This window comes from Bos indicus x Bos taurus, chromosome 3 (assembly GCF_003369695.1).
Source record: "Bos indicus x Bos taurus breed Angus x Brahman F1 hybrid chromosome 3, Bos_hybrid_MaternalHap_v2.0, whole genome shotgun sequence".
Classification (NCBI taxonomy): Eukaryota; Metazoa; Chordata; class Mammalia; order Artiodactyla; family Bovidae; genus Bos; species Bos indicus x Bos taurus.
Genome location: NC_040078.1, coordinates 98,612,354 through 98,634,547, shown reverse-complemented (window position 1 = coordinate 98,634,547; position 22,194 = coordinate 98,612,354). Strand labels below are relative to the sequence as shown.

Sequence of the window (22,194 nt, the reverse complement as noted above, 5' to 3'; positions counted from 1 at the left end):
AGGCAGAGGATGGAGACAATTAGGGTGAGTTGAAAAAACACAGAGACAACCAGCAACCCTGCAGTGCTAGAAACCAGGAGGGGAATGGGTAAGATGTGAAGTTCATGCTGGGGACACGGGCAGGTTGAGGTTATCAGAGGCCTTGTGTGACCTTGACTTGTGTACTGGGAACAGTAAAGCCATGGATGAATTTGAAAAAGCCAGGGAGGTTTGTGGTCGTTGTTGTGGTTTATAGAGCTCAGTTGGGCTGCCGGGGTTGTAGGGGGTGGTGGGTGGAGAATGGGCCAGAGAGCACACAACCCTAGTTGGCAGGGGAGAGTGAGGACACCTGGGCTAGGCTGGTGCCGGGGAAGGGAGAGAGGTGAGAGCGTGAATAAAGTTGAGTCAGTAGGTGCTGATGAGTGAGAAGTGAGCGAGGGGGCCCCACGGGTGAAGCCAGGTTCCAGGTTGATTGTTCAGATGAACAAAGCTGGAGAGGGCTCCGAGGACCCCACTTGGTGTGAAGTCTCTCAAGCCGCTGGGCCCCTGCCCAAACACCCTCCCAGAACCTGCCTGCACTTTTACATGGAAAATGGGCCCATGCCAGGCCCTCTGCACCACCGCCTCAGGTCCTGGCCCTCTGAGGAAAGGTGACTCCCCACACAGCCCCCCGCAGGAGGAGGGGGAGCCGTCGGCATGCAGAGACACCGTCACGTGGAAGTCATGATATCTTTTATTAATATATTATGCTACAAAAATATTCTTGGCAAAATAACATTAATAGCATCTTTCTTTGTCTTCTATTATATTCTTAAAGAACTCTTCAGGATAATTCACAGAGGTGAGAGGAAGAGGTGATTAAAAGCACAACATCAGGAATACCTTTCCAATACATTAAGATCTGAAGCTGTGTCACACAGTGAGAGTCGGGCCGGGATGTCCTGCAATCTCTCTGAGGCCCAGGAATGGGACAGGGGCTCTGGCTTCCCTTGCTCTGGGCTAGAACATCCCTTGACCAAGAGTCAGCCCCTGCCGCCCCAGCCACTGGGGGCCCAAGATGGCTGACAGCCCCGCCAGAAACTTCTTAGACTGAGAGTCTTATTCAAAAGTCCACTTTCCCGCAGTGGGACTTGGGATGGAGCGGCCCTTCAAGGCGCGCTACTCTGTCACCTTCCTTGCCTGCCACGTGCTCCTGATCCCATGGCAGCCCTCAGGTGCTGGGAGGAAAGCTGAGTACAGGGCTGGGGAGCGGGGAATGCCTCACCTTTGTGGAGCCCCAAGATTGCACATGGCATCTCCCAAGCAGGAAACAAAGTCTCCATTTGACAGATAAGGAGATGGAGGCTCAGAGAGGGGCGGGGACTTGCCCAAGGTCACTCAGCAAAGTGAAGGAGTATCTAGGCTATCTCTGGCAAGGAAAAGCCTACACTTGGAGAAAGAGCAGGGAGAGTTGAGAGGCTTCCTCAGTGGCTCATCAGTAAAGAGTCTGCCAGTAATGCAGGAGACGCAGGGGACATGGGTTCGATCTCTGGGTCAGGAAGAGCCCCTGGAGGAGGAAATGGCAACCCACTCCAGTATTCCTGCCTGGAAAATCTCAGGGACAGACGAACCTGGCGGGCCACAGTCCAAAGGGTTGCAGAGAGCCAGACACGACTGAACACACACACGAGGGAGAGCTTGGGGTGTGCTGATGCTCCTGGGAAAGGGCCAGGCAAGGCTCAGGAGGTTCTCAGGACTCCCCTTTTCTCTCCCCCAGTGTTGGGGGTGGGGGGCAGGGAGGGAAGGAGTTCTGGGCTGGGAGCAGGGGCCTGGGTTCTGGTTCAGCCTTGCCCTACTGCCCAGAAGTCCCCGTGCCCCAGGGCAGCAGGCGAGCGTGCCAATTCGCGTCAGGCCTGGCTGGGCTGTTGAAGAATGGGGGTGGAGGGTTGGGGGGAGTGAGGCTGGATTGATTTCTGAAACTTACTGGTTTAGAGAGCCAGCCCGGGTGATTGTTTTGGCTGCTTAGATGAATTTTTGGAAAAATAACAATGTTCAAAGAACCTGAGTATTAAAGAGCCAGGAGGCACCCTACCCCACTGCCTTGCCAAGACTTCCACTCTCCTACCACATCTCCAGCCAGTGGGCCCACTGCCCCTGCGCACACACCGCTCCTGACGGGACACTCACCGCTTCTAGGGACACCTGCCATCTCACAACAGCTTTGGCTTTGCGGAGACCCTTCCACCAGCAGAACTCAGGTCTGCCTCTCTCCTTCCCTTCCTTCATTCACTCCTTTCTTCCTCCGTCCTTCTCTACACATCTCTTGGGTGGCATTTTTGTGTCCAGTGAGGACACAGGGATGAATTCACAAGACCTTGCCATTGAGGAGCTCACAGTATGATAGGGGAGCAGAGACACAGTCAGTGCAGAGGGCTTCCTGGAGGACGTGCTATCTGAGTTGCTCCTCAAAGGATGAGCAGTTAGGGGTAAAAGAAAGGCATTTCCAGGCCTGGGAAACAGCATGTGTGAAACAGCCTGTCCTGGGAAGGACAAATATGCTTCAGTCTGGCTACGCTTCATGGACTCCAGATCTTTGACTCTCAGAGCTGGTGGGGCCCTTGGTGGCCCTTTGCAGCTTCCTGCAGCTTCACTTGTATACCTTCATGGTCCCTGCCTTCACAGGATTGCTGGTGCTCAGAACAGCCTGGAGGGAGATCAGGAGACAGGGCCATGCTGACCTGACTTAGAAAGCCCCTTGGTCATTCAGTCAGCTGTTCTGGCGGACAGGACCCAGGGCCACCAGGAACATGCTGGCTCTCAGTCCTTGATCTCCTCCACCTGCCTAAAAGTCAAAGTGAGAGTCCTAAGCCAAGGATTTAGGATCTTAACAATGCTCTCAGAGAAACAGGGGCATTTTGTGAGGAGAGGCACATATCATATGCCGGAAAAAAATGTCAGCAGTGGTGGGTGGATTATTCTAAATCATGTGAGTGACTGCGGACGGAATGATGGTTCCCTGGCCTGGGAAGAGAGAATTCAAACGCCCCAGCTGTGCAGATTTCTGTCCATATGGCTCTGGTCTTTGGGGGTATAAGTCAGCAAGTTCTCTACTGCTTGCGGGGACTTGAGGGATGTAAGTTTCAAATCCTGGCCAGTGGGTGGTTCCTCAGGGACCAGTGGATGTGGGCTGCAGATGTCTAACTCACACTGGCTCCGGCTGTCCTGTCAGCATGTGTCTACCTGATCAGGCGGCCCATCCGTCTGCTGCCCATGTGGCTTTCTTTAAACACTTGAGTACTTGGTGGAGGGAGAGCTTGGGATCTCCCAACCTGCTCAGAGGAGGGATCTGGGGAACCTGCCTGTGGTCAGGGGCCTGGACAGAATGACCTGTAAAGTTCCTTCTAAGAACCTGGGATTGGGCTGCTTGTTGCCTCTTGACGATGAACTACTCTAGGCCAAGAAAGGCAGCTAGATTTGGCCCCGGCGCAGAGCCTGGCACTGTGCGTGTTTGATAATCACACACTGCGTTAATTTACCTCTTTGGCCCCACGCCTGGCACAGATCTGGGCATGCGGTCAGGTGCTTGGACTATTTACCAAATGCTTCATCTTTAATTAACCTCGGGCTCCATCTCAATACATCTCATGCCACACTCTGCCCTGAACAGAGGGAAATCTGGCCTCTGTGTTTCTAATTCCTTTACACTTATCTCATCCAAATAGCACTCCGCGCCATCTATTTGATGTCCTACAGGCCTTCTGAGCCTGCTTAAAAGTCAGCTAAGCCCCTTCCGGCTCAGAAATAGGAAGTCACATTTCTGCCAAGGATAAATGGACTCCAGCCTTGGCCGGGGTCAAGTTCAGTTTACAGTGTGGTACCCACGGGGCTGGCTGGACCCTGTGAAGCAGAGCTCAGGGCTCCTGCCAGATCTCAAGTTCAAACATATTCATTTGGGTCAGAACTGAAAAGAATTCAGCTGTCTGCCAAGACGCCCCTGGGACTTCTGACCATCCAATGAGTTGCCCAGAATTCTACTGTTTCAGACAGGAGGCAGCTGCCAAGCTGGGCACAATGGCACTGATGCTAATCAGGCCTGCTAGGGAAGCCCATGGTGTGGCGTTGCTGAGGAGCACTGAGCCAGCTGGGGGTCAGCAGACCTGCCCAGTTGTGCAGCCTTGGGAAAGTACCTCACCTCTCTGGGCCTATCTTCTCACTGTTCTTTTCTGTCAAATGAGGGCCCTTTCCGCTCTTGCATTCCAGGACTCTGTAACTAATGAGCTGCCAGCCCAGTGAGGGTTCAGGGCTGGGATGCAGCCAACCTGGGCCCTCTGTCTTCTTGGCTGTCACCCTGGGGACAGAGGAGCTGGTCAGTTTCTCTGAGTCTCGGCGACCTGCCTTCCCCCGTTTGGCTGCTCTGTCTCTTCAGGCCTATCACAACTATCCTCCAGCCTCTCTGATTTGGCAGGAAAGCCTCTCATTGGCTCCAGGATAAGACAAGCTGGGGCATGGGACATGTGGCAGAGCCTGCTGCCAGAGCCCTTTGGCTGGAGGGGACCAATGATGACTGTAGCCAAGTGGTCTCTTTGGCTGCAGTAAGAAGCGTGTGCTGGCCCATTTGGGTGAGATCTGCCTCCCTTGGAACTTTCCTCTGCACAGAGAACCTGACAGACATGGTCTGAGAGACAAGCGTTGCTTTTGAGTCACCCTGATCTAGGGCCAGGTGCTGGCTGGGGCACACTGAACAAGTCTCTTTATCTCGAACAGGGGCTCAGTTTCCTCATCTGTGAAATGGCGACAATCACATCTCACAGAACTGGCGTGAGGATCCGTGATAAAGTGAGTGTGCAAAATGCCTGCCAGACTTTGAACTAATGGCAGCTCTCATTACGAGTATCATTACCATGGAATTCCTAGAGGCCCCGTCTCTAAAACTGCCCTTCTGTGCTCCTGTCCTTTGGCTCAGCTCACTCCATTTGGTCATGACTTCAGCAGCCTCTCCTGTAAGCCGAGATGGATTAATGATACCAGCCAGAACAGGGGGGTCTAGACTGACACCCCGGATCTCCCACTTGCTTTGTGACCTTGGGCAACCACCTTCTTCTCTTTGGTGAGTTTAACCATCTCAGTTTAACCATCTGTCACTTGGAGCTGGGGGGACCACCTCCCTCAGCACCAACAGCCCTTCCCCCACCCCAGTGCTTTGGTCGGAACACTTAACAAGAGTTCTGGAGGGCCAGTTCACAGACACTCAGGGTTTTCAAAATAGCAGCATTCTCTTTCCTAAAGTACCTTCCCAGCCCCAGGATGCATCCAGGGGAAGGAAGGACCGTCAGCATTCACATCTCTGGCTCCCAAGTCCAGTTTCACAAAAGCTAAGCCTGTCTGCCTGCCTCTCCCTCTGAGGACCCCACGGCGGGAGAAGCCAAACCAGCATGCTGGAGGACTCCACTGATCCAGAAGCTAGCCAGTTCAAAGCCACGGTCCCTGCAAGGTCGCAGTTGTCCTGGCAACCTGGGTTCACCTCCTGGGTTGGCGATGGGGCTAGTTATTAACATCGGCCACATAAAAATAGTTTTATCAGTAGAATAAATACATTTTTCTTTTTTAATATGGACACATATTTTACAAAAGAGCCCCATAGCACTATGGGAAATTAAGATCCTTCTACAAAAAAGAAGATGTAAGTCAGGTACAATAAAGCTCTAGTGTTTTAACGGATCCCATCTGGACTGCCCGAGAGGTGTTGAGCACCCCTGGAGGGTGGCAGGGGCAGTGGGTGCGGCTGCAGACCTTCCCGTCGGTTTCTCTGGCTTCTTTTTCTGCTCCGGGCAGGCATGCGGCCGAGGTCAGGAGGGTCCGAGGGTGTGCAGCAGGAAGGAGGCTACTATGCTGGCAGCAATGGTGAGGAGTAGGCCCAGGGCAGCGGGGGAGCAGCTGGGCGCTGAGCTACTGGCGGGTGCTGGCTCTTCCTGCTGCTGGAGTGGGTCGGAGAGCTGGAAGAGGGGCTTGGCGGTCCCGGAGCTGTGCATGGTCTGGAAGGGCTGTGGGGGTGGCGAGGCCGTGGTGCTGGAGGGAGAGAGATACATGGAATGTGGCACGGCCACTCAGTAGTCTTGTCCTGGGCTGTGATCTTAGAGTGCAGATCCAACATTTTGTTGAATCTGGGTTTTCTTCCCTCGTAAAATGGAGAAGGAAACAGAGGGCTCAGACGCGGAAAGTGAGCAGCCCAGAGCCACACAGCTAGCCTCCAGTATGACCACTCAAGAGAACTGAGTCCCGGGCAGAAAGCAGTGAAGTGTTTTGGGGGAGATCCATCTGGAGTCACACTGTGGCAGCCAGTCCTCACACCTACGTACGCAGGGGGCCCCAGCTTCCTGCTGCCCTCCCCTCCCCAGTCTGAAGTAAACAGAAAAGAAATACACAAACAGCCGCCACGTACCACAGCCACTGCTAACTGAGCATCTACCGGGAGTCTGCACTTTACTACCAGCAGTATCTCTGGTCCTCAAAACAAATGTTCATCAGGTCTCACCAGCCCCCTTTCACCAGATGAGAAAACTGAGGCTCCACAAGGCCAGCTCAGAGGGAGTGGGGCGGCGCCTCTGGGGGCAGGAGCCCTGGTGACCTCACTCTGCATAGGTGATCCCTCATAAACTGATCAAAATAGAAGCCAGTTTGGGAGGTCACAGGTGAGGTTCCAGGCTCAAGAGAGCCCATGTGAAAGAGACATGGAAGGACAGAGACAAGAGAGTGAGACAGAGAAATAAAAAGAGGTGAAGTACAGAAGGAATTGGCGGGCCAAGGCCAGCACTTGGTGGAATTGGGAAGTGGAGCGGAGGGCGGGGGGCCAGGACCAGGTTACTGGCTCAGGTCCTGGGGAGATAGGAAATTATGAAGAAAGAGAGGGGCAGAGAGCAAGGCAGGGACTTGGGAGGACACAGGACAAAGATGGAGGCATAACAAAGAGAGACCAAGAGGGAGAGGGCTCCGGATAAAGGAAAGGACTGGACCCCACAGGTGAGGGACCTACCCCTGCCCTGTGCAGCCCCAGGCAGCGGAAGGCAGATGGAGATGCAGGGGGAGGATCTGACAAGCTCCATCACCCCAGAAGGTCAAGGCTGGGAGGGAAAGGCCAGGGACATGCAGAGAGGCCCCAGCCTAGTGTGGAGCCAGGATGGCCTCGCAGAAGAGGTGACTCTGTGAAGGCAGCGAGACCAGCTTGCTTATGGCTGAGGGCATCTCCAGTGGTGAGAAGAGTACTTACAAACTAAGGGCCCTGCTACAGTTGTGCCAGCATGCTGTTGTTATTCAGTCACCGAGTCGCATCCAGCTCTTTGCCACCCCATGGACTGTAGCACACCAGGCCTCCCTGTCCCTCACTATCTCCCAAAGTTTGCCCAAGTTCATGTCCATTGCATCAGTGATGCCATCCAGCCATCTCATCCTCTGATGCCCTCTTTTCCTTCTGCCCTCAATCTTTCCCAGCATCATTAGGACACTGCTAATCCTCAAGACAGCACTACGAAGCAGGCAAGACCATTATCCCGTTTTACTTGTGAAGAAACAGAGTCACAAAGAGGGTAAGCATTAATAACTCATTCCAGGACACACAGCAGGGATGGGATCTGAACTGGGCACCCAGTGGGTGCTCACTAGCAGCTGACAGCTCGGCAGGGAGCCTGCCCCTCTCTGGCTGTCTGCAGAACAGGAAGCCTCCTCCCTGTAGAACACTGCCCACTCTCCAGTGCTTACCTGCTCTCCCTGATGGGCTGCTCATGCCCCAGATAAGCCAGGAGTCCCTGTGCCATCTTGGCTGTGTTCTCACATGCTGGGCATGAGACCCCAGCCACTGGCCACATCACTGTGGTGAGCCCTGTAACCATTACTGCTGCAGCCCAGCCTCATCTCTGTCCCAGCCTGACCCTCTCACCCACGCTGGCTTAGCCTCATTGGGGAGTGGGGGATGGGCAGAGGAGCCCAGGGGTTATAAGCACATCCTTGTCTGTACATGGATCGGGACTTCTGATCAGTGTGTGTACTCGGCAGTGAAGGGGCTTGTCACTCTCTGCCCTAACCCTCCGTCTCAGCTCTACTCCCAGTCATGCTGTGGCTGCAGGAACCCACCGCATCTTCTCACCCTGGACTCTACAGTTGTTACCTGTGTGCTCCTGTCTTTAGAAATTCCCAGAGACCTAATCAGGAGAGGAGGGTGCAAATGCTTGTTATGCACCATGGATGGCAGGAAGGTGTTTCTAGACAGAGACTCTGTGGGTGGCACAAGAAAGGGGGGGCAGATGGCTTCGAATGCCCTTTATGACCACCCCCCAAATCTGGCCTGTCCTGCCTCCCACCCCGTGCCAGCCTTCAGAGCACCTGAGACCTTTCACATGATTTGGTGTGGGCTGACCTCACCTTCCCGGGCTCTCTCAGGAGTACTACCCTCCCCAGTCACATCTAACGTCACTGCCATTTTCTGACTCACCTTTGAAGGCCTGAGTCAATGTCCCCTCACCTGGAGACCTCTTTGATCTGTCCTCCAAGCCCCAAGACCCCTGGAAGAGTTGAAGCTCCTACGAAGCCTTTCATATTTCTCACTATTCACTGCCATTGGCACCTATTTCTGCACATGAGGCTTGAGTGGGTTTTGTACATGAGGCATTATGTACAAAGCAATGCCTGGTACACTGGGACTGCCATATGGCATTGGCCGTTTTTAGCATGATTATGACGTTTGTGTCTTCATCTCTCTCACTGATAGCGTCCTCCACATATGGAGCACTTCCTGTATGCTGGCTGACCCTGTGCTCAATGCTGTACATGAATCATCTCATTATCCCCATTTCCAAGATGGGGAAACTGAGCCTGAAGATGTGCAATGGACTGTCTGCCTCCCCAGCCTCAGGTGGGCTGAGGTGCCATCCCTAAATGTGGAGATGGAGAGCCTGGGAGTAAGCATGGTGCTTCCTGTCGAGACCTCACATACCTGCGGATGGAGGCTTGCCAGGGTCAGAGAGGACGCCCCTGTGGTCTCAGCCCTGGGAGGGGATCTTGCCCATACCCAGGAGGGCCACTACCACAGCCCCTTCCCTCCCTTTCTTTTCTAGGGAAAAGTCCCTCCCAGCTGCTGCCCTATCTTTTCAGCTCAAGCAGCCAGGAAGGCTGGCCTCAGAAGGGAGGCTGAGCTGCTACCTGGGATGCCCAGAATGGGAACCAAGGCTGGCTGCAGCCAGCCCCAATGTAAGAAGGGAGACAAATAGAGATCTTGAAAACTATGTCTCACAAGGTGCCCAAAGGCATTTGCTTTCACACTTTGAAAACCAAAGATGCAAGCTCCCGCTTTGAGCCTGAGTAGGGGTTTTATATGTTTGGAAGGAGTCCCAGGGAAATGGAGTGAGGTTGCTGCGGGGGTCGCGGTAGACAGAAATCCTCTCCAGATGCCCCCACATCTTGGGCCCCCTCTAGAAAGCCCAGGCCCCAGTCCAGATCCCAGCCCTGCCCCAGGCTCATGCTGGGGAAAATCGTCTCATGGCAAAGCGGCCTCAAAGCCAAACCAAACACCCCGAGTGTTCCCAGGCTCTACAGACGGCTGGCTCCAAGGCCTGGGTGTGCTCAGAGCTGACAGGGACCCCAGTGTGGGCAAGGACCCTCTGTCTGGGTGAAGAGCCCGAGGTCCCTGTCCCCTGCATGACTTTGGGCAAGTCCTGCCCTCGAGGCCTCAGTTTCCCTGTGTACAATGAAGGAGCAGAAACAGACCCTTGGCTTTAAAGTGTTTTCGAGCTGCAGAAGCCAGAAGTGGGATCACAGGCAGAAGCTGAAGGTATAATGCACAGGAACGCAGGGCTGGTGGCTGAGATGCGGCAGCTGGCTTCCCTGAGGCCCCACTGCGGGGTTTCCTGGAGTAGGGCCCCCATCCTGGCACTAGACGGTCCCTAAGAACCACCCAGGACTGGGTCTGGGGAGTCCTGGGGCTGTGGCTTTCTTGTAGTACAAGCAGATGGGCTCCTCAGAGGGCTCCAAGGAGACAAAATGGAGATGGAACTGGAGGCATGAGGGCCTGGCTGATGGGTGGCCCTGCTGGCTGGTGTGGCCCTCTCGATGTGGTCAGGCTGGAACCATCTGGGCAGACCGGGCAAATGCAGGCAGAGATCTAAAGTGACCGGTATGACCACAGCTCCCTGTCCTGATATCTAAGGCCCCTGCCAGCCTCCAGGCCCTTGGCCACAGGGCCTTCTCTGTCAGGACTGCCTCACCTTCCTCTCAGCTTCCCTGGGTCACTTCACCCCTCAGGGTCCCCGACCTTCCTCCCCTCACTGACTGGATTCCCTGCCAGGCACAGGCAGGCTGGCTGTGGCTGCAGGGCTCTTTCAGCTGCACCATAGCTGGGAGCAGCCCCTGCCTGGCCATGATCCAAGGCTCTTCCTGCTCTAGTCCCCACCAGCACTGGACGTGGGCTGGGCACCCTGCATGTGGCCATCACATTCTTGTTTAATTGTGTGCTGCTCACCCAGGGGCTCATTTAAGCCTGAGGTGCGCTGACGGCCCAGGAGCCATTTCCCACTGGGGGACAGGGCGGGTGGTGCCCTAGACCTGACTCTGAGAGTCAGCCACCAACCGGGGGACAGATGTTCCTGAGTGTCACCAGTGGCCTGATGCCAGCTCACCACTGTATAAGCACCATCTTTTTACTCTAAGCCTCAGAGCAAGGACGAGGAGGGTCTGGGGATGCTGCCCAAATTTATCTGTGCTCCCATCCACTGAGTGATCTTGTTCTCTGATCAGATGGGGTCCTGGCATCATGAAGAGACGCTGAGCACCCCGTCTAGTCCCGGGAGACAGCCTGGCTATACTGTGAGAAAGCTGAGCTGGAGAACCTCAGGGCAGGCCGGCAGGCCAGTGGGAAGTGTGCAGAGCCCTCCCAGGGGCCCAGGGCAAGAGGACATAGTTCTCTCCTCCTCTGCGGGGCCTTGGGCCATCTGCTCAAACCTCGGGGGGAAACCGAGGCCGACGAGGCCAATGACCCCCTGCTTATGCGTGTCCTGCACCCCCACTCCTGTGTGGAGGCACCTGCAGGGCTCTGCATCCACCACATACAGACGCCCACCTCTGTGCTTGGCTTCCGGCCATGCGCAGAGCTCGGGAAACGCTCTCTCCCCTGCACCTGCTCCCTCATGACTGTCCCAGCACCCTGCTCCCTCATTTATCCAACTCCCTGCCTCCCCCAACGCCCAAGCACACACACACACACCTGCGGCCCAGCGGTGGACTGGGGAACAGCAGAGCTGGTGTGGCCTACAGAGGACAGCCAAGGCACTAACTGTGCAAAAGGACAGACCTAGCACTGTCCCAGATCTGACCGACTGGGGCAGTGGCCTGCACAGAGCCTGCGTGGGAATCGACTCCGCCCTGACCTGCCCCCTGCTGGTCATGCCACTGCCCTGCTGCCCCCCGATCCGGCTGACAGACGCGGGGGGGTTCCCTGACAGCGCTCCACCATGGCTGCTCAACCATCTGCGGACATATGCCCCACCCCTTCCTCGGGTCCCCATAAATCATCCTGCCACGAGCCGCTGCTTCTCTAAACTTCCTTCATCGTGTTTACATCTGGGGTAATGAGGGGCGAGGGGAGGCCAGCCTGCTCCAGGTGGCGTCCTGGTCGGGCTCTTCAGCCCCCTCCTCACTCTTTCCCTGCTTCTCTGACTCATGCATGCGGTCAACAAACACTCCACGAGGCCTCTGGTGACCCGGATAAGTCCAACCCAGCTCTGATCCCCAGGGCCTCCCAGCCTAGACGCAAGTGAGGAACTGCTGTCTGTGTGAGAGCATGCCAGGACAGGGGCACCCGAGGCACCCACGGTCGGTGCGGGTGGGGTGAGGAAGGGGGCTGTGGGAGCCAGGGCAGGGGGAAGCACAGGGAACACGATGTGGGGAGGAAGGGGAGGAAGAGGGAGACGCTTGCCAGGCAAGGACACAGGGGCGTCTGCATGGTGCTGGACGACTGTGACTCTCAGCATCTGACAGACCTGGCTGCAGCTTCTGACTCCCTACCTGACTTGAATCTTGAATATTCATTGGAAGGACTGAAGCTAAAACTCCAATACTTTGGCCACTTGATGTGAAGAGCCGACTTCATTAGAAAAGACCCTGATGCTGGGAAAGATTGAGGGCAGGAGGAGAAGGGGACGACAGAGGACGAGATGGTTGGATGGCATCACTGACCCAGTGGACATGAGTTTGAGCAAGCTCCGGGAGATGGTGAAGCACAGGGAAGCCTGGTGTTCTGCAGTCCACGGGATCACAAAGAGTCGGACATGATTGACCGACTTAACAACAACAACAGCAACGAAAACCTGATTTGACACACGGTCTTGGGCAAGTTACCTGAGCTCACTGAGTCTCAGTTTCCTCCTTAGTCAAGTGAAGCTGACTTCTGGGACTCTTGACAGGACTGGGGGTCATGATGGATGTAAGCAGCTGGCACAGCAGGAGCTCAGCTCCACCTCAGAGGTCCACTCACACCCATCCCCCCTCAGAGAGCAAAGCAGGGACAAAGGTGGGGGTGGGCCATGCACAGTCTGCTGGGGGGCAGCACACAGCTCAGCCAGGACCGGGCCTCTGGGGTCCCACAGGACGAGGGCAAAAGCTCTGCATCCAAGTGTACCCGGTGAGGGGTGGGGCGGCAAGGGAAAGCTCTGAGAATCTCAGACTGAGGAGGGCGCTGTGCTGGGGCGTGACTGGGGGCCAGAGACTCGGGAGGACCTCACTTCAGGATCATGGGTGGAAGATGAGGTCAGGGAGAGGGAACGGAGAGCAGAGGATGGAGCCAGTGGGGGTGACAACTGTTTTGTGCTCAGTCGTGTCTGACTGTGAGACCCCATGGACTGTAGCCCACCAGGCTCCTCTATCCGTGGAATTCTCCAGGCAAGACTGGAGTGGGTTGCCATGCCCTCCTCCAGGGGATCTTCCCGACCCAGGAATTGAACCTGGGCCTCCTGCATTGCAGGCAGAGGGGGAAGCAAACTGAGAAAACCCTGAATGGAATGAACGCTCCAAGGAAGACAGTACTGTCAGAAGGGCTGCAATGGACTCCAGATCCCCTCCAGAAAGGTCTCCTCTGCTTCCTCCTGGAGAGCGGGAAACTTGGAAGCTCTACGAGGATGGGTAGGGTGAGACCTGGGCGTGGCGGGAGCTGGGCCCTTGCATCTAGGTCCTCGGGGACCTCAGCGCTGGCTTCCCTGTGATGCAGAGAAACTTGCAACACACAGGCTGCCGGTTGGTGGAACCCTCCTTCTCTAATCCAACCAGATGGAAGAAAGTTATCCAACCACAGTTTATCTATTGGGACTGAGAAGGGATCCCTCTAGTCAAAGAAAAGCTGTTTTCTTCTCCTGAAACCAGGCTCTGTATTCCAGAGAGACATTTTGTGAAAAGGAAACCGTTTGGAGTCATTTGCTGAATTTTACCTTTCAGACGTGTTTAGGAGCTGGGGGTCTGTGGCTGGAGTTGACAGCCCAGCCTCCCTGCTGTCACCCCAAGGGCCAGACCCACTGCTGGCCATGTCTGGTCACCTGGCAGGTTGATCGGGGCCCAGGGTGAATGGCCTGACTGGGGGGTTTCATGGGCTGCCAGCAGCTCCCTGGTGGCTCGCGAGCCCTCTCCAGGGCTGAGGAGCAGCTCTTGGTAACGCTGTGCTCTTGTTCCTGGTTTGAAGGAGGCAGGCCATGGCAGCACAGGAGCCAAATCTGTCGAGGCCAATATAGCTACAGCAGTGACCCCGCCTTGGGCAGGGCGGGCCTGTGGGACCCCTGAAGAAGCATGTTTCCCAGTAACCCAAGGCAGGCGCTCGGAAACCAATGTAGGCCCAAATGAGCAATGGACTCGACTCTTACTGGCTGGAAGGCTCTTTAAGACATTGCACACGCTGCACATTAAGGCTGTAGACTGGACTATGTCAGCTTTTTGTCTATGACTCAGAGACCTGGCTGAGGGAGGACCTTGAAGGGAATTCCTGTGCAACCCTGGACAAGCCCCCGCCCCAGGCCTTGGTTCACCATCGGTAAACTCAGAGTTGGATCCATGTTTCCCAAAGCTGCTCAGAAGACTCTGGTACGTGTTCAACAAGCAGCTTTCCCGGTCCCTGTGCAGCATGTCCCCATAGATCAATCAGGTCCACAGTGGGGCCTGGGATATCATTTAACAAGTACCCAAGGAGATTCTATCTAGGGATACTGAGGAAAACCCCAGGTAATGATCTTTAGGGTCTGGGTGGAGACTCTGAGTCTCCAAGGGCCTGGTGCTGGGCACAACGTCCAGCGCTGGGCTACCACGGTGGGCAGGACTCTGCCCTCCCTGGCGGTCACTCCCTGGGACGTCCTGGCTGCTCTGGTGACACTGTTCACCAGATGTGGAGATTTCTGCCCCCAAGTGGAATCTAGGGAGATCACTCAGTGCTGGGCCTGCTGGTGGAGGTTGGAAGGCAGTGCCTTGGTTACAGCAGGAGCTGTGAGCACAGACAGGCCAAGGGAGTGCTGCAGGGAGACACGGGCAGAGGACAGAGAAGGACGATTGCAGCACCCGCCAGCCCTGAACAAGGATATCACAAATCCCTCAGCCCCTCCTCAGAAGGAGCCTACGGCCATCACCTGCCATCTCTCTGACCTGCTGCAGAGGTGTTGGCTGCTCAGACCATTCAGAAGGCTCACAGCCTTCTGATGTACCCAGCCTGTTCCATTTTCTCCTACTTTCACCTTCTGGCCCCTGGGACAAATGGAGTCTGCTGTGCACCCCAGGTGCCTCCAGGAAAGCTAAGGGCAAAGCAGAGTTTTGTCCACTGCACCTGAAGGGAGCTTCTATTCACTCACCTTTAACTGTGGGAAACTGACAAGTCAGGTGTGAGCATGCTCCACAAACCCTGCAGGATGAACAGGGGACGACCCTATTCCGATCGAGCACCCACCCGCCACGCTTCCTCAGAGCCTGCCTTGTGGATGACAGAGCGCGTCCGACCCTGGGTGGCTCTGAGGTAGGCTGGCCAGAGAGAGGCCCAGCTCCCGGCAGCCCCGCCCTCGCAGCTCACCTGTCCTCGATGCGCACCCAGAGGTCACTAAACTGCCGCGGCCGCTGGTGTTTGTTCTGCCGCTTGAGCCACTTTTTCTGCCGCCCAAACTCCTCCAGCTGGCTGAGGCTGTCGGGGAGCAGCAGGTGTGGGGACAGCGCTGGGTCCTCCTCCTCCGGTGGGGCGGTGGGGGGCGCCGAGGGGGCCGCGGGCACTGCAGCAACTGGGGTCGCTGGGGCGGGGCTCGCCGAGGTCCCCGCGGGTGGAGGTGCAGGGCTCCCGGCGACAGGGCTGGAAAGGGGCAATGGCAGGTGAGGCATGCGCGTTGGAGCCTGTCACTCACGTGTGACAGGGCACACAACTCAGTGGGCGGGTTGTCATGGCAGGAGAAGGTGCCAGGGTGCCCCGCTGAGAGGCACCCAGAAAACCATTGCCTGGTGTGAAGACAGAGAGCTTTGATTCCTTCTTTCATTTATTGACTCAATGTGTGAAAGTGAAAATTGCTCAGTCGTGTCCAACTCTTTGTGACCCCATGGACTATACAGTCCATGGAATTCTCCAGGCCAGAATCCTGGAGCGGGGTAGCTTTTTCCTTCTCCAGGGGATCTTCCCAACCTAGGGATCGAAGCCAGGTCTCCTGCATTGCAGGCAGATTCTTTACCAGCTGAGCCACAAGGGAAGCCCAATATTGATTCAATGAATGTTTATTAAGCATCTACCCTGCACCAGGAGCTTTCTAGGCAGTGTCAGTCTATTTACCAAAATAGGCAAAGGCTTTGCCTTCTTCGCGCTAATATTCCAAAGCAGGAGACAGAGAGGAAAACGTGCATGATGTCAGACAGTGACAATTGCTGAGGAGACAAATAAAGCAGTCACGAGGGACCGAGTGGGCCATGGGGAGGGGGCTGGCAGGGAGGACAGTTTGGTCCCCGTTGGTGACATTTGAGCCCAGACTAGTAGGAGTGAGCCCTGAGTGGGTATCTGGTTCCGTATCTGATCTTGGTCAAGGTCTTGTTCATTCAGCAGCTCTGGCTGAGGGGCCTGAGGCGAGCTGCCTAAATGTAATGTGCTGCACCTCAGTCTCCTGCTCTGAAAAATGGGGATATTACAGCCAGTGCCTCATAGCTGCATCACGATGATTTTGTGAGTTAATAAAGGCAAAGCACTCAGAAATGGTGCCTGGCAAATAGCGGCTGAAACATTCTAGTAATTAACATCCTTAAATATGAAATATTCACATTGCTGCTGTGTCATTTGTCTAACACGCGTCTCCTGAGCACCTTTTCAGGGTAGGCAGGACAGCTTGGAGCAGGTTAGAGCTCAAGCTGTCCTGGGCTCTAACGTGGGTTCACTCCCCGGCTCTGCACTGTCCAGACTCTGTGGCTAAGGGCAGGGACACAAGAGTCCAAGCAGCTGCTGGCTATAAGCAGAAGTTAGTACTACTCACTTCATAGGGTTGTCATGAGGATGAGAGAGATGAGGTCTTAACACAGTGCCCGGCACAGATCTGGCCTCTCTTTAATGTCACCCACAAGTGAATGGAGCTGGCTGCCGCAGGCACTGACGTGCAATTAAGCGTGTGGTGTGGAATCTATATTCCATACAGTGGAGCACAGACACCCTTTAGCCTGGAAACACCCTCCACTCCGCTCCCTTTTACTCTTTTCTCCCTGTGGTCTACATGGAATTCCTGCTGGGGACATCTGACCGTGGGGGATGTTGGGCATGGTCCCAAGAATTGTAAAGGCGAGGTGGTGCCCAAGGGAGTCTGTCCCCCAACTCCATTCCCGCATGCATGAAAGGGGTGAGGGATTTCTCTCTCCTTGAAGGACAGAAGGCCATCAGCTCAGCCTGTCCTACCCCAGCCCCCACAGCAACCCCAGATTCCCAGGGTCCAGGAGATGCCGCAGCTGCTGGGGAGATAATTCAAAACAGGCAGACAAAAAGATGGATCCAGGAAGCACCTGTGGTCGATGATGGCTTTTATTGTTGGGGCCTCCTCGGCATCCCTGCCCCCTCACCCCACCCGCAGGATTTCAGCAGAGATTCAGGCTGAGAGCGGGCCAGGGTCCATGGGGGCATCCCCCCACTACTGCCTGGGCTCTGAGATGAATAAGAGCCGAGGCAGCATTGCTCAGCTGCCCTCACCCCTGCCCTGTTGGGACAGACACAATGAGCTTTGAGGTGAAGGTCCTTGGGGCCTGTGGGGAGGGGGAGCTTGAGGAGGGCCTTGTCCCTGAGGCTACCTTGGGTCCCTTACCCTTCAAGCACACGCCTACCCTTGACCCAGTACAGACTGATTTGTACTGGGCTCAAATAATCAGGAAGAGCAATCTGGTCAGGCTGACTCAGAAGATAGAAAGGGGAGGAGTCCAAGGTTTGTAAGTTCCTCCAGAAGTGTCATGGAGACAGGAGGGCATTGGCCTGGAGCTGGGAGACCAGATGTTCCAGGCTCCAGGCCCATCTTTGCAGAGTGAAGAGCAAGGCTACAGTCATTTCCGAGCACCTCCCACCCCTGAGCCTCACCCCCAGCCCTTGAGGGAATACAGGTTGTGGTGAAGACCTCAGGAAGTCCCTAGAGCCAGACTCCCATTGAAAGGAGCTCTGTGTCCTTCTGTAAGCGGCTTCACCTCTCTGGGCCTCAGGTGCCTCAATTTTAAGGTGGGGATGCTCATCATTCCTGCCTCACGGGGTTGTCGTTAGGATTTGATAAGCTAAAAGCACTTAGAACCCAGTACACAGTGGGTAGTCAATAAACATTAGCAATGATTATTCAGGGCTTCCCAGATGGCACTAGTGGTAAAGAGCTGACCTGCCAATGCAGGAGACATAAGAGATGCGGGTTCTATCCCTGGGTCGGGAAGCTCCCCTGGAGGAGGGCATGGCAACCCACTCCAGTATTCTTGCCTGGAGAATCCCATGGACAGAGGAGCCTGGTTACAGTCCATTGGGTCTCAGAGAATCGGACACAACTGAAGCGACTTGGCACACACGCACACATGATTATTCAAGCTTCTTTTGGACTCTGGGTTCATCAGGGACAAGGGCCTAAATTGCTTGGTGAGGTGAGGAAGGCTCCTGCTCAGGTTGGCCTGGTTTGGGATTCTGTCATTGTCTTCCAGGGCCGCCCAGCATGTGCTGACGCCTCTCCATGCCCAGCCTGTTGCTGGCACTGGGGACCACAGGTAAACCCAGCTGGCCTCTTCCCTTCGTTGGCTTCCAGCTTAGAGGGAGAAAGGAAACCCCACAGGAGGAGAGGATGGCCTCTATCTGGCTCTTTGGGCTGAGTGAGTGTGCCCTGGCAGGAAAGTCAGGGGTGAGAGACCTGGCCAAGAGACAGCAACAAGCAGGTATGTCAGAGGAGGTGATGAAGACAAGGTTTGGGTGGGGCTGAGACTCAGGGAAGAGGCCTGGCCACTGCCTGTTGTCACTATGGCCCCATCTCGATTCAAGGCCTGGGCATGCACCAGGTCTTCTAGGCAGCAACCCAGAAGTCCTACAGGGTCCCTGCACCCCACCGATCACCAGTCTCTAAGTCTTGAACATCTCTCAAGACTTAGTGCTCTGCCCATTCCCACCTCCACTCTTCCCCGCCATCCTGACCTCCTGCCAGGATTACACACCAGCCTCCTCCCGGTCTCCCCACCTCCAGCCTAGCCCCTACTCTTGGGTGCCTGGTGAAGGCTGGTCCCTAGGAGGCCCCAGAGGGAGACTCTGCCCTCCAGGCCTGAGCAGGAAGGCAGGGTATGGCCCTCCGTGCAGCACGTGGTCAGGCATGGCCTTCTGGACCAGCAGCAGTGGGCCAGCCAGTCCCCCGCCCCCAGAGGCCCTGGCTGCTTACCTATGGATGGTCTGCCCTGCGGGCGTGTGCTCCACCTCCAGCCCTGCCTGCCGAAGGACATCGATGACTGTGTTGTTCCCCAGAAAGTGACCTGGAACACAAGAGACAAAGTGGGCTCAGCCACATACCAGGTCACTGGTGATTGGAGAGAGCCCCAGGCCGACGGCCTAGGCCAAAGCCAAGGGCCAGACTCCCTGAAAGGCAGTGTGGTGTAGCTGGAAGATGGGCCAGTGCCACCCTGCCTGGATCCAAACCCCGGCTCTGTTGCTCATCCGTTGTACCGCCCTGTGCCTCAGTTTTCCCATCTGTAAAGTGGTAACGATTGTACTAGCAGCCTCGAGTGTTGTTGTAAGGACTCCAGGAACACTGGTTGGCATGCAGTAAAGGCTCACTGTGTTTCCTGTTTCATCACTGTCCCCCACACCATCGAGCTGACCCCAGCTGTGGACTGTCCAGGCAGGGACAGCTTCCAGGAGTCACACAGGGACCAGCTCTGAGAAAACATCCTCCAATAGGCCTCAAGGGCCAACAGGTTTACGGCTCATCTTTGTCAGTTCCACCAGCAACTCAAGTCTCCCTCCCTAGCAGGGAGATGGAGGCGGGGTTCTGTGTGTGCATGTCTGTCTCCTCACTAGACTCCAAGAGGCAAGGACCACGTGGCCACTGCCCCACACATGCTCAGCATGCGTTGTCTGGATCTAAGACTTTGAAGATTCGTTTGTTCACCATCTATCCAATATTTATGGATCACACACTGTGACCCAGGCCCTGGGGTGGTCCCTGAAGACTCACTGAGGTGTAAGATTCTGGGGAAGGAGAAAGTAGTAGGATTCTGTGTGTTGGGAGACAGGCTTCCCAGGTGGCAATAGTGGAAAGGAACCCACCTCCCGGTGCAGGAGACGGCAGAGAGACGGGTTCAATCCCTGGGTCAGGAAGACTCCCTTAAGGAGGGCATGGCAACCCACTCCAGTATTCTTGCCTGGAGAATTCCATGGACAGAGGAGCCTGGTGGGCTACGGTCCATAAGGTCTCAAAGAGTTGGACATGACTGAGGCGACTTAGCACTCACTCGTGTGTTGGAAGGGGAGGGGGCTGGTCTCCATCTCACCTGCACCCCCTAACCATTCATCCGACAGACTTTTATGACACCCTTGCTATGACCAGCCCCGGAGCAGACCCTGAGAACACAGAAGTGAATCATTTGACCCACCGCCCCAGATGAGACCAGGTTTGGCCCTCGGGCGGGATGCAGGTTTGAGATCCGGGAATACGGTGGAGGCTCTCCCAGGTTCCAGTTAGGGAGGCCCCTCGAGAGGCCAGTCCCTGCTGGGAGTTGGCCCCTCCTCCGAGCTGGTCCTCAGTCTCCCCACTGTTCAATGTAGGCAGAGAGGTGGTGGCCCTGCAGCCTCCCAGCCCGAGTCCTGCCTGCAGCCCCTCACCCGTGGGCACTTCGCTCCTCTCCTGCTCATCATTCACCCCAGAACCTGAGGGGAAATTCTTGCACTCTCACTCTAATTGCCTGTGATGGATGGTGACAGGTGGGAAGCTGGGAGGTCAGCATGTTGACAGCCCCAGGGAGATCCAGGGAGCAAGCACAGGAGGTGGACAGGCTGCTGGGAAACGGAGGGAGGGAGGTTGGGACTGCATAGTAGCTGGATGGGGAAGTGGGGCGGTGAACCCAGAAGCACCCCCACCAGCCAGGCCTATATACCTCTGGGCTGGCTTCAAGATGCCCCAGCAAGCCCCCCACCTGACAGTCTCCCTCTCTGTGACCTGCCACAGTCCCTGACATCCCACCTCTGGGTCACTGTGAACCACAGGTCTGGAAATGACCTGTGTCTTTGATGGAACCCCCCACACTCACTCTGGGGCCCTGGGCAAGCCCCTTACACCTGGACACTCTCAGGGTCTCTGTGGACAGGGAGGGACTGGGCTGCACCACATGCTCCCCTGGCTGCCACGCTCACGGGGACTCCAGAGACCCTTATGAAATTGTGCTCTCCCTCCCTCCTCCTCTCCCTCCTCTTCTCTACTTATTCATTGCATTTATCTGACAAACACCGAGTGAGTGCATATCCAGAGCTGGATGGTGGTGAACAGGTAGGGACCTGTTCGAGGCACTCATGGTCTTGAGAATCAAGGTCTTTTGATCCAGGGTATGCATGATGCTAAGGGAAGCACAGGAGGTGGTGCGGGCACTCAGGAGGCCTCTAATTCAACCTGGGGGCAGGGCAGACTTCCTGGAGGAGGCATCGCTAGCTGAGGGATGGGATCAGAGTTAGCTAGGTGAGGATGAGAGTGGGGCAGCGGCAGGCAGGGGTAAGGGCATGTGCAAAGGCTAGGAGGTCAGTGAGGCTCATCTGACCCAGTGAGCCCTGACCCAGTGTTAGGGTGGAACACAGAGGATTCTGCCAAGGCTGTGAGTCTCCCCTATGTGATCCCAGGCAATCGGCTGCCACCTGCCTCAGTTTCCCTGTATGTCAGATGGGCCTGGGTCCCTGTGGCTGCCTTCTAAGGGAGGCTATAATAAAGTCCTAAGAGGCAGGAGGAGTGAACATCCTTTGGAAAAGCCCAGCGTGCACCTTTGAGCAAGGGACTGAGCCAGTCCTGGGCTGGGGCCACTGAGTTGACACCACCCTTGCCTGCCCCCACGCGTGATTGGGCTGGAGGGGCACCCGGTGCGGCAGCCTCCAGCGCATAGGCTGTAGGAACTCCCTACCCGCAGCTCTCAGAATCCACTCTTGGCAGCAAAGGCCATTCCTTCCCTGCGTCCATGGAGACCCATTAAAGACAGGGGCCTTTGGGCCCCGCAGTGGTCCACACAGAAGACGCCAAGAGCCACAGGGAAAACAGGGCACCCCAGGCTGCATCGGAGCAGGTGGCCGTGTGGCCGCTCTGAAAGGAGCATTCCTGGAGCTGATGGAGGGGGCATTCAGAGGGGCCCAAGCCTTGTGGGACACTGGCTGGGTCCTGAGCACTGCCTGGCAACATTTCAGTGTCTGGTCTGTGTCCTGTCTGCTCCCTCAGCCTCAGTAGCTCCAGACCCTTACTGTGCATGGTAAGACCCCAAACAGAAGACTTCAGATACTTTGAGAAGTAGGAAGCGATCAGCAATTTTTTTTTCGAATTCCTATAAGCCTTACGGGCCTTCATCTCCTTCCCTCCAGGGCGGGGGGTGTCTGCCCCCTGCAAGGGGCAGCTCCTGCAGGAGGCCCCCTCCTATGGGGTTCCTGCCCCAGGACTGTCCAGCGGAAGCCCTCACTTCTGACCCCGGGTTCCCATCGCCACTCCCTTCCTCGCCCTCTTTGAGGCTTGGTGTCGCAGGACACCACAGCACTGTTCT

The 22,194-nt window shown here is 56.0% G+C and overlaps 1 protein-coding gene across 2 annotated transcripts in view; it reads right to left on the bottom strand.

Annotated features, from left to right (window-relative positions):
• Positions 1 to 694: 694 nt before the first annotated feature.
• TRABD2B (TraB domain containing 2B) overlaps positions 695 to 22,194 on the bottom strand; it is a 221,495-nt gene continuing 199,995 nt past the window's right edge. For both annotated transcript variants that reach the window (XM_027537329.1, XM_027537328.1), the window contains 3 exons: positions 18,852 to 18,942; positions 15,032 to 15,301; positions 695 to 6,024 (listed from right to left, as the gene is read on the bottom strand). In XM_027537329.1, coding sequence (XP_027393130.1) covers positions 5,843 to 6,024; positions 15,032 to 15,301; positions 18,852 to 18,942 — 543 coding nt within the window. In that variant the 3' untranslated portion in view covers positions 695 to 5,842. The remainder of the gene's footprint in view (positions 6,025 to 15,031; positions 15,302 to 18,851; positions 18,943 to 22,194) is intronic.